Source organism: Lithobates pipiens, unplaced genomic scaffold (assembly GCF_037356315.1).
Source record: "Lithobates pipiens isolate NorthernLeopardFrog02 unplaced genomic scaffold, aLitPip1_a1.2 Scaffold_28, whole genome shotgun sequence".
NCBI classification, from domain to species: Eukaryota; Metazoa; Chordata; class Amphibia; order Anura; family Ranidae; genus Lithobates; species Lithobates pipiens.
This window is the reverse complement of record NW_027507789.1, coordinates 171180157-171192513: the sequence shown is the minus strand read 5'-3', so window position 1 is coordinate 171192513 and position 12357 is coordinate 171180157. Positions and strand designations below refer to the sequence as shown.

The following is a 12357-nucleotide window of genomic DNA, read 5'->3' as shown; positions in this document are numbered from 1 at the left end:
ATCTACAGTATGCTCCCATTGGGTACATTTCCTCATTGCCTGGGTGGGGAAGGGTTCAGAGCCTCTGACAATGTTTTTTTTTGCTAAATGTATTATTACACGCTCTGATATTTTTGACAATTAGCTTTGGGATTCAGTAGCTTATTACACTTATTTTCCTTTAACAAAGTCTTTGTTTCAACATGTACTTCTCTATGTGTTTTTATCATGTAGATATGAGATGGAGCTCAGTTTGAGAAACAGTGTTGAAGCAGATGTTGCCGGCCTTCGAAAAGCCCTTGAAGATCTCAACATGCAAAGCCAAGACTTAGAGATACAAGTCCGTTGCCTCCAAGAGGAACTTCTCCAATTAAAGAAAAACCATGAAGAGGTAATGCAAAAGAAAAAAATACATTTCTACAAAAAAGTTAAAAATTATTTTACATACGCATTAAACTTTACCCTTTCTACCTCCTTAGGAGGTGAACTCTCTGAGAGCACAACTTGGTGCAAGAGTCAATGTTGAGGTAGAGGCTGCTCCATCTATAGATCTAAACCAAGCCTTATCTGAAGTCAGACAGCAATACGAGAACCTTATGGACAGGAACCTGAGAGAAGTTGAGAGCATTTTCCTGGCAAGGGTAAGTCAAGTATTTTACTAGTACTATAGATTTGTTTGTTACCATATACCAATAAGTCAAATTAAGTCAAGAGTTAAAAGTTCTCTTTCTGGAAACCATTGCACCAGTATTCACTTTGTGGATAAGATTTTCTACATTTCTTATACTTTTGTTTTCTGAAATTGGCTCCATCCCTCACTGAATATGCAGCACTTGAGGTCAGATTTTGGATTGTGTGCTATGATCAAATGTAGTTTCCTGGTTGCTCTCATACCACAGTCTGCATTTGTCCTGATGCATGACATGCATTATGTGTTTTTTTTCCACCTAAAGAGGGGCATCAATCGTCTATTTGCTAATTAACACATGGTATGATTATATCGATTTTTTTTTTGTATTATATGTTAAGCTGTTGGTTTACTAAAGTTTTTTCATTCTTCATCTTGTAGAGTGCAGAGCTCAATGCTGAGATGTCTTCTGGTTCCGAACAGCTGCAGACAGTTAGTAATGAGCTTACTGACTTGAAACGTACCATACAGACTCTGGAGATTGAGCTGCAGAGTCAACTGAGTATGGTAAGGTACTTCCTATGTTATTTTACTGTCGAAGGTGACTTATTTCTAAACTCTGAACATCAAAAAGTAAATGTGACCTTCTCATTGTAGAAATCAGCCCTGGAGTCTACGTTAGCTGAGACAGAAGCAACATTTGGTTCTCATCTAAACCAGTTACAAACAATGATCGATAATGTAGAATCCCAGCTTGGCCAGGTCCGATCAGACCTTGAACGCCAGAATCATGAGTACAAGATTCTCATGGACCAGAAGACCCACCTGGAGATGGAGATCGCTACATACAAAAATCTGCTAGATGGGCATGACATTCAGTATGTAAACACATTTCTTTATTATCGAACTAAAGCATGTATATACAGTATACAGAAAAGAAGGATGTCTTACTTCATGCAATAAAATAAAAGAATTTATTGCACATGGGCAATAGGTTAGCAAAAAAAAAGAATTGTCAAGTATTTCTTTTTAAGTTCTGTACAGAAATACTCTGCATATAAGTTGAAATGATATGAGTTTTTCATCAATAAACCTTTTTAAATAACCCAATAAAGTTGTGATATTGTGACTCCCAATAGCAAGACTGCCACTATGGTATTGCTCGCTCCCAGTCCCACTCCCATGTGCAATAAAACCCTGTAGAAAAATCAATAAAAGGATCTTCCATCTTGAAGGCTCTCCTATAGGATCTGAATGTCTTTTATAGAAATTGTATAAAGAGTCCCAAACTTTATATATAATTATCTCTTCCAAATGCATTTTCAAAATGCAGTTGCTATCTGCATAACTCCACTGTGTAGTGAGACATCTCTGGGTCCCCTATGCTTTTGGGTCCAATAACAGTTGCAATATTTGCTTTGGTTATACTTACATCCAAGGACTAATCAATGGTAACCAGATTTTCTTCTTATTACAGTGTTCCACTTCATCATGGTACAGAACATAAAGAAAGTAAGTATGAAATCTCTACATTAGACCTCGTAATCGGTAATCAGTTTGAACTGGTCATAGCACAAGAGATTTTTAGCATATAATACCAGTTTACACATTTGCATTGCATGCAACCTCATCATTCCACAACCAAAATACTCCCAATAAGGCGCAGATGGGGAAAAAAAAAATATTGACAGGGGTTTCACCATTCCCTACTTTATTCAAAATGAAACGAAACATTTTGCCTTAACTAGTTGCTGACCACCTCCCATATGAGTACGGCGGCAGAGTGGCTCTCCTATGTCGGATCACATACCTGGTGCTGTGATTAAATAAAGTACAAGCTGATCAAAGGTTGCCGGCCAATGGATGACTGCCGACACCCACTGATCGGCAAGGAGGAAGACAAAACAGAGCTCGGTCAGTGTAAACAATACAGAGCTCAGTTCTGTCACCAGGGATGTGCTGGTTTTTGTTACCCTACAGGGAATAAAAAACAGCACATCCCTTAGTAAAAGCACTTCACGGTAAACACACAAAACCAGGTGTAGGCAACCCGGGCCCCCCAGCTGTTGTGGAACTAGATTTCCCATGAGGAATTGCAAGGCTGACAGTTATAATTACTCCCAGAGGCATGATGAGACTTGTAGTTCTACAACAGCTGGAGGGCCCCAGGTTGCTTACACCTGCACTAAGCACTGTTAGGCATAGATTTAATCCTTTAATCGCCCTAGATGTTAAACCCTTCCTAGCCAATACCATTAGTACAGTGACAGTGCTTAATTTTAGCACTGACCACTGTATTAGCATCACTAGTTCCAAAAAAGTGTCAGTGTCCGAGTGCCCATATTATTATCACAGTCCCACCATAAGTCAGTAATCGCCACCATTACTAGTATATAAAAAATTCCAGTATACCATTATTTTTAGACACTATCTTTTTGTTGGCCATGTTATATAGCAGAAAGTAAACATTTTTGTTATTTTTTTCCAAAATTTTCAGTCTTTTTTTTTTTCCGTTTATCACGCAAAAAAATAAAAATCCCAGAGGTGATCAAATACCACCAAAAAAAAGCTGTATTTGTTGGGAAAAATTACATAAATGTAATTTGTGTGCAGCGTTGCATGACCACTCAATTGTCAATTGAAATAACACAGTGCTAAAAAGCAAAAAATGGCCTGGTCATAAAGCGGGTAAATCTGGCGGAGGCCAAGTGGTTAAGTTATACTTTAATTTCTAAACTTGTCTATCTACATATCTCAGGGGAGCTTTTTCCACTGCAGAGGGCTGGTTGCCACTGCTCTCCCTCCTTGGGCAGAGGGCTTATCTTGCTACTACCACCTTTTGTTAAGCCAAGCCAACTATGACATAATTACGCCAGAGTTGTCTGCAGTGGGTTGATCTTAAAAAACTAGCTTAGAACATGAAGGAAATAAAGTGATATCACAGAAAATGAAACATAGCTTTTTTTGGGCCACAATATTTTAAAGAGATTGTATTGTACAGAGGGAGAGCTTGGCTAGGAGGACCCTAGAGTTCCAAAAAGAGATTTCTATTTTTAACGTTGAGTCTGTAAACCCATAAGTGGCACCATCTACTGAACTGAGGAATATAGGTTTTTACTTGTACTGTAACTCATATTATAAAGCTTTTCATAATTAATAAACTAGTAAACCATAAATTCATGATTATTGAAATCGTAACTTTTTTTCTTTAGAACAAGATATTAGAACACAATAAACTTGGGTTATAACTTGGGTAAAACAAGTTGCAAAGGTCCATTCAGAGCCTGGATCAAATATTCCATTGTTAGAACTAATGTCTTCAGGCTATGGCTATTCCAGTGATCAAGCATTGCAAATTATGAAATAGCCAATCGAGTGCTATTGAGAAAGATATTTTGTTTTCTGCTGTTATGAATTATTATATTATTATGTCTTATGTGTAACTTACCTTTTTTCACCAGAATCACACCACAGCAAGTGTTAAAGATTCCCATTGAGAAATGCCAACCTCCACGCCAGTGAACCTGGACCTTAACTAAACGTTTTGAATACAGCTGGACAAATGGACATTTCTCTGTTAAATTTCTTTCCCTTTCCCCTGAATGTGCTTTTAGCTTGAATCTTGTAGTGTAAAGCAAGTTATTAAAGGGTTAGACCACTCAAAATAGATGATCCAGTACCGAGTGGGCTTCAGGGGGTTTGATGACTCAATGTATGTCAAACCTTTAGGGGCATTCCACCCATGAATATCATAACTCCCCCATTGCGGCCATTAAAAATCATACTCGGATTTCTGAAAAATAGGTTTAATGCCTAACCTCTGTTGGACAGCTTTAGTTCACACTCTAGTAGGGCATGACTATATTTCTCAGTTTAATACTAAGAATGTCCTTCTCTAAATGCTCTGAAGGAGCAAAGTCACTACCTCTAGGGAAGACAGTCCCCTACTGGTATCTCCAAATGTTTTGCCATGCTGTTGGTTAATTATCCATGAACAGTACAATTTTGGGTTGTCATACCATTAAATCCATCAGCAAAGGTTCAATACACATGAATATCTTGTAAGAAAGTCTTGGTGGCACAATCCCAGGTGAAGTAGTGTGGCAGAATATGAAGGACTCTACTCGATTGTCATCATCTATGTTATCGGTGATTCACAGTAATTGAGTGTTAGGATTATTGCCTTTCTTTCCCTTTTATCTTTTATCTTGCTAGTATGATAGTGTACCAAAAAAAGAACAAACAGGTGGTTCAAAGATGGAGAGGAAGCATCCTGTTTATCTGGGCTCTACCTGTTATTCATTATATTTCACTAAAAAGCTGGTTAATAGTGGTGGAAATGCCCCTAATATTTTTGCATTAAGTGCAATTGTTTAAGTAATTCCACTTCTTATAACACCTTAAAGCCCACTTTCCAGTGGTTATAAATCACTAACATCCAGAAAGTCTCTTCTAGCCCTTGGATTTTACCATTCCATTCATCAGTTTTGTGTGTGTTCAAGACCATTGTGTTTTATATTTACCTTTAAAATATATAAGAGCCATAGGATCAGAATGGATGGTTTGGACTTTGTGACAGATTCAGTTATTTTCTCTCCCGTCTCATTATCATTCTTTTATATGCTTAATAAATTGTTTTTCAAGCAAACTGTGGTCTTGTTTTTTTTTTTTTTTTTTTTTCAATATCTCTCTATTGAAGATTTTTTTAATACAAAAACCCACAATTGCCAGCTGTAGAATAAAGTAGAGTAAACATAAGGAAAAAAAGTTACATATACAGGGGTGCAAACAAAAAGAGATCTAAAAAAATAAAAAGGGGAGGGGGGTCTCCTCATTAGGTTGCATATCAGTACATCAAGGATTGAGATATAGTATGCTAGTAAGCTTCACAACATGAGACACAATATATGAAATGGACACAATATATAAAAGTCTAGGTCAGTACATCATGGATGATAGTTCAAAAGGTTGATTGCATCATTACATTTTTTGTTATGCAAGCGGAGCCATGGTTGCCAAGCCTTGTCAAATAATAACAATGAGTTTGATCTAAAAGCCAGAGATCTTTCATTAGAGTAGTGGGTCTATGACTTTGGATAGGTTGGGTGCAAACCCCTTCTTTCAGTGTCTTGTGATTGTGAGCTTAGCGGCTATCAATATAGTAGGAATTATTTTTCTAAGAGCTGCTGGGAAGGTATCTAACCTCAAGTTTAGGATTGTCAGGCTGGTCTTAGTTTTTTTACCTCAATGCACAGATATGTACAAATTGCAGTCTATTGTCATTAGTTCATTTTCAAGTGTCTCCAGGTAATTAAAATATATACTCATTAAATATTTCATACCACATGTGTAAATGTTATAAAAGGACCGCTCTGCTAGTCTAAAATAAATTATTTCACCTAATTAGAAAACTGAAGAAAAAAAGCACACAAAAATCAAATATAGTAAATGCTTTCTTGTAGCGTTTTGTCTTTCTATAAAAAAATTTAATTGGCTTGCGATGTGTCTTTTAACTTGCTGGCGATTATTCCAGGATAATCAATTCCTTCACAAAGCCCCTCCTTGCATTTAGTAGATCTCTCCTCTTTTGGGACCCTCTTTCTGCTGTCTGTGCTAGCCCAAACTCTTCACCCCTCCCCTCAGCTCCCTATGTACATTTTATATAACTGATGGGGAAGCGTGAATGAGAATACTATAGATTGTTACTTGAGTGACAGTTCTAAGTCTATTTAGGCTGCTGACATCACATCCAAGATTGTGTTGGACAGCAGCAGTCTCAGGACTTTTAGATGTCTACAGAAGCTTTTTTAATTCAATAGCATGGTCAAAGTGCAGTCATTTTTAATTCCATGGGAAGTTTGCTTTTAAAATATGTGGACTGGCAACAGGGTCTATTTAAGCCACTGCAAACTGTACATTTATATCTAATAAGGTCTTATGTTCCAGGCCCTATTGGTCAAAACTGCTTTTCTCCCCAGACAAGTCAATAGAAATGCAGAGAAACTCAAAAGTCAAATGCTCCCGAAACAGGGGAGCAAGAGGGAGGTTGCCCCCTAGGTCAGTTATGATATTATGTGTTGGCCTGGTGGCCCTGAATGGAAATACTTCACCATTCAGACACTGAACAGAGCAGGGCACTTGACATTGAACAGAGTTTGGGACATATATCGGGCATTATAAAGCAACTTCTTTTGGGTCTCTGTGATGTCATGTGACCAAAATACTCACAAAGAATGCTGATGCTGCAAGATGTGAAAATGTGTATGACAATAAATCATGTCTTTTAGAAATACCTGAATTGTGGCAACATGCCATTTTTTGCCTGGCTTTCTTTAGAATTGAAAAATCTGCCCCTAAAATGGAAGTGCAAGGTTTCTCCCCAGGCCAAGGATTCCAAGTTCTCCCCTGTCCTAAAAGATGATTGCATTTACCCATCTCGCAAGAGACTGTGCAGTCAGATTGAAACTTGTATGGGAAGCTTTAGCAATTATTCTTTAATCTTCTAAACACACAGTCTTGTGCATCAGTATAGGGGAAACGTAACTTAACGAAGCATATGCTGCAAAGATTTGTATTTTAATTCAGACTCTAGTCTTTATGTTTATATTGTCATTATAAGGGGTGCAAAAATGAAAAAAAAAATGGACAGAAAGAGCTCAAAAAGATAGAAGGTACAAATTAATAGTTAAAAACAATTAAAAAATTAATAAAAATCATATTGAATGATATTTATATATCCCAATAGAGAAACAATGTTCATGAACAGAAAAAATAATTGTGTTTGTCTGGGATTACATGAAGAGACAGACAAAACCGAGACAGCCTAAATACAAAGAATTGCGATTAAAGAGGAGCTTCACTCTCCCCTGTTATTATTTTCCTGGTTTTACATACAGTAATCCCCAGATTTACATACAACGGATCCAACATTGTCCTGCTGAGATCAGCTGCTCGGTAACTCCAATTTACATTTAGTCATAGTCATTTAACTAAAATTACATTTTAGTTTTAGTTGCATTTTAGTCATCTGAAATAGTTTTTCTTTTACTCCTATTTAGTTGACTAAAATTTCTAGTACATTTTAGTTGACTAAAAGTTCCAGTACATTTTTGTTGACCAAAATCATTTTAGTCGACTAAAACTACTTTTAGTCATCTAAAATCGAATGGGTTTAGTCTAATTGTAATGCTTTATTTAAGCATTTCTCTACAATTTCCAAACTCATATACTCCTGGAGAGAAAAAGGTTGAATATGTTATAATTTATGGTATTAATTATAATTCATTATATAAGATCTTTAAGTAAAATCAAATTTCGTTACAAGAATATTGCTTTTTGACATAAGTGTAATGTTAAAATAAAGTATAAAAAAAACAACTCTTTTGCCCTGTACACACAGTCGGAAATTCAGACGGAAAAAATACAATCGGATGTGTGGGCTCTATCAGACTTTTTCCTTCTGAATTTCTGACGGAAAATGTTTGAGAGCTGGATCTAAAATTTTCCAACAACAAAATCCGATCAGACTTTTTCCGAACGTGTGTAGAGAATTCCGACGTGCCACGCATGCTCAGAATAAATTACGAGACAAAAGCTATTGGCTACTGGCCTCTTTATAGTCCTGTCGTACGTGATTTATGTCACCTCGTTTCCGCCAACTTTGTGCGACCGTGTGTATGCAACACAAGTTTCGGCCAAAATCCGTCTGAAAAAATCTGACGGATTTTGTGGTCGGAATGTCCGACCGTGTGTACAGGGCATTAGTGTGATCATGCCATTATGCAGTGCACATTTACATGAACCTTAATAAAACCTCCCCACTACACTGACACTCCCATTCCCCAGATCACGACAACCAGGCCTGAAGTCACAGGCCTAGCTAAATTTGCCTGAAGCTGCATTCTGTCATTAAAACACTTCAAGATCACCTACCTTTAGGTAGTGACCACTACAAAAACATTTCAGCAGCTACACCATATGCACTGCCACTGCCACGGCAAAGTAAACCAATACTCAAGGGTAATGCTTATTTCTACAATAAGAATCAGTTTACTGTTAGTTTATAATTTTAATAGTTCTAATTATCAGATACATTCAAAGAAAAAGTACACAGTCTACAATAATGTCATTAGTATGTGGATTGTTACAATCACCACTTTTTATCAACTCTCTCTCTCAGCATTCACAATGACAATAGAGGTAAATATTACACTAAAAAACAATACCCCAGGGGCAGGGCCCCTGGCATAAGACACCCCTATTTGACAGTTGCTGATCTATTTTTCTTTTTCATTAAGTGTGATATTTAACTATTTTGTCAAATGTGTTAATGCTAACAGAGAGAGGAGTTGATAAAAAGTGGTGATTGTTATAGTTCCACATACTAATGACATTTGTAGCCTGTGCATTTTGTCCTATTAATTGAATTGACAATTAAAACTGTTGTTGAATTATTGATTTTTCCAATTGCACAACCATGTATTAGATATGCTTCTTATGTTAGAAAATTTAGTAGATGTATTAAAACACACAGAGTGGTACTGTGGATACATGAAGGTATAAACCTGTGCCACGTCCCAATATATTGTGAAATAGAAAAAACAAAAGGGGGCTTATGGACTTTTTAGGCACCATAGACAAAACAATATCAGTAATGTAAAATAATAAACTTTATTGTTTAAAACATTATTGTATAATATTTAATACAACATAGCTTAATACCATATTTCACAACAATACTCATGGTCTATATATAGCATACAATACAATTACAGCTACTATACTCTGTTCATTTTCCGAAAGGACTCTAGAAATAATAGCAAACCATGTACATTTACTTCAATGTTCTCATATACAGGAATAGTACTCGCAGTATAATATGTACTGTTTGAAAGAGAAGGCTCAACATGTTTCGTGTGAATTACACGCTTCTTCTGGAGTTTGTATTATCGTGACTAGCAAGACAATAAAGAAACAAACATAAACAAAGAAATATAAGTATGATCATAAATATCAATCATATTCACAATAATATAAGAAAAGGTAAGACAAAACACATGGGTATACGGTGTCTAGGATTCTTCAAGGTGTCAGGGGCCCACCAACCAAGAAAGGAGGTAAGGAGCAAAAGGTCACCATGGGGGCGTGTATAACACGATGCGAAGGGTGTTCAAATATTTAAAGAATAATATCCGGAAATTACTCAGAGAACTGCTTTTTATAAAGATTGTTTTAAAGATTACCGTATATACTCGAGTATAGGCCGACCCGAATATAAGCCGAGGCCCCCAATTTACCCCCAAAAAAACTGGCAAACTTATTGACTCGTGTATAAGCCGAGGGTGAGACATGCCTGTCCATCCCTGTGTGTGTGTCCGTCCATCCCTGTGTGTCCGTCCATCCCTGTGTGTCCGTCCATCCCTGTGTGTCCGTCCATCCATCCCTGTGTGTGTGTGTGTCCATCCATCCATCCATCCCTGTGTGTGTGTGTCTCCATCCATCCATCCATCCATCCCTGTGTGTGTGTGTCTCCATCCATCCATCCATCCATCCCTGTGTGTGTGTGTCTCCATCCATCCATCCATCCATCCCTGTGTGTGTCTCCATCCCTGTGTGTGTGTGTGTGTGTGTGTGTGTGTGTGTGTGTGTGTGTGTGTGTGTGTCCAGCCTACCTTTGTCCCGAGCCTCCGTCCCGTGCCTTGCCTCCTTGCCTCCGTCCCGTGCCTTGCCTCCTTGCCTCCGTCCCGTGCCGTGCCTTGCCTTGCATCCGTCCCGTGTCGTGCCTTGCCTTGCCCCCGTCCCGTCCCGTCCCGTGCCGTGCCGTGCCTTGCCTTGCCTCCGTCCCGTGCCCTCTTCGTCGGCGGCCATTGTAAAATTCAAAAGCTGCGCCGCCGCCTTCGCCTGTGATAGGCGGAACACTGAATTTCCCAGCAGCCTGTGTTCCGCCTATCACAGACGTCGTATCATCCTCGTCCGTAGTACGAGGATGATACGATGTCCGTGATAGGCGGAACACAGGCTGCTGGGAAATTCAGTGTTCCGCCTATCACAGGCGAAGGCGGAGCCGGAGGCGCGGCTTTTGAATAGAATGGCCGCTGTCTGTCTGCTCGACACGCTGATCGAGCGGGCAGACAGCGATGACTCGAGTATAAGCCGAGGGGGGCACTTTCAGCCTCAAAAAAGAGGCTGAAAATCTCGGCTTATACTCGAGTATATACGGTATGTTAGAAATAGAAATAGATGGAGATCAAAATACTTCTATTTGTATTGATTCATTTTAAGGAAAGCTCTTTGTGCCAACATGACCCTTGCTCTATTCTGCCAGCCTCTAGAGAGGTCACCTGTGATACTGAAATTGGGGAGATCCTCTGCCTGGATCTTCTGCAGCATTTAGAAATAAATTAAAAGACTGGCTGCTTAGATGTGGATGGTGCTTCCTCCACTTTCTGTGATTTTTCAATTTTCTCCTGTACCACATCATCTTCAGACAATTTATCATCTTGTGTTTGGGGTAATGTGAATTGTATTATGGCATACTCCTCTTCCTTTTTAAGCAGTTCCTGAACATTCTCTAAGAATGAAGCAAAACGTTGGTTCACATTCCCTTTAAATTTCTGTGCAGTTGTGGCAAGGACTTGGTAGCTAGTGTTCTGTTTAAAGTCCTCAAGGTGGCTGAGTAGATCAAAAAAGGCAGGGACAGCCAGGGACATGGACATGGTGTCACTCTGGAGGGTTTTACTATGTTCTACAAAAGGCAGCAGAAGGTCACGTAATGAAGTGAGCTTTTTCCATTCACTGTAATGCTGCACTTTGTGTGTCTGGTGTCCGGACAGTAGTCTGATGAGGTCTGGGATGCTGCACACAGTGCACAGTGCTCTGGACGGTGGTCTGAGGAGGATTGTAGTGCTGCACAGTACACTAGACAAGTGGACACTGGAAAGTGGTCTGAGGAGGCCTGTAATGCTGCACAGTGCTCTGGAGGGTGGCTGTAATACTACACACTGCTCTGGACAGTGGTCTGAGGAGGCCTGCCTGCAATGCACAGTGCTCTGGACAGTGGTCTGAGAGGCCTGAAATTCTGTACAGTGCTCTGGATGGGGAAGTAATGCTACACAGTGCTTTGGACAGTGTTCTGAGTGGATGCCTGTAATGCTGCACAGTGCTCTGGATGGTGGTCTGAGGAGGCCTGTATTGCTGCACAGTGCTCTGGACAGTGGTCTGAGGCATGTAATTCTGCACAGTGCTCTGAACTGCGGTCTGAGTGGATGCCTGTAATGCTGCACAGTGCTCTGGATGGCGGTCTGAGGAGGCCTGTATTGCTGCACAGTGCTCTGGACAGTGGTCTGAGGAGGCCTGTAATGCTGCACAGCGCTCTGGACAAGTGGACCATGGACAGTGATCTGAAGGGGCCTGTAATGATCCACAGTGCTCTGCACAGTGGCTGTAATGTTACACATTGCTCTGGACAGTGGTCTGAGAAGCCTGTAATGCTACCCAGTGTTCTGGACAGTGGTCTGAGAGACCTGTAATGCTGCACGGTGCTCTAGGCAGTGGTTTGAGGAGGCCTGTAATGCTGCACAGTTCTCTGGACAGTGGCTGTAATGCTACACAGTGCTCTGGACAGTGGTCTGATGAGGCCTGTAATGCTGCACAGTGCTCTGGATGGTGGCTGTAATGCTGCACAGTGCTCTGGACAGTGGTCTGAGGAGGCCTGTAATGCTGCAAAGTGCTCTGGGCGGTGGTCTGAGGAG

At 39.6% G+C, this 12357-nt stretch overlaps 1 protein-coding gene across 1 annotated transcript in view; it reads left to right on the top strand.

Annotated features, from left to right (window-relative positions):
• Positions 1-5255, top strand: part of LOC143935804 (keratin, type I cytoskeletal 19-like) — a 6827-nt gene extending 1572 nt beyond the window's left edge. Inside the window, exons 3-8 of the mRNA XM_077459914.1 lie at positions 214-370; positions 459-620; positions 1049-1174; positions 1265-1485; positions 2085-2119; positions 4069-5255. Of these exons, the coding sequence (XP_077316040.1) occupies positions 214-370; positions 459-620; positions 1049-1174; positions 1265-1485; positions 2085-2119; positions 4069-4091 (724 nt within the window). The 3' untranslated portion in view covers positions 4092-5255. The remainder of the gene's footprint in view (positions 1-213; positions 371-458; positions 621-1048; positions 1175-1264; positions 1486-2084; positions 2120-4068) is intronic.
• Positions 5256-12357: the final 7102 nt, after the last annotated feature.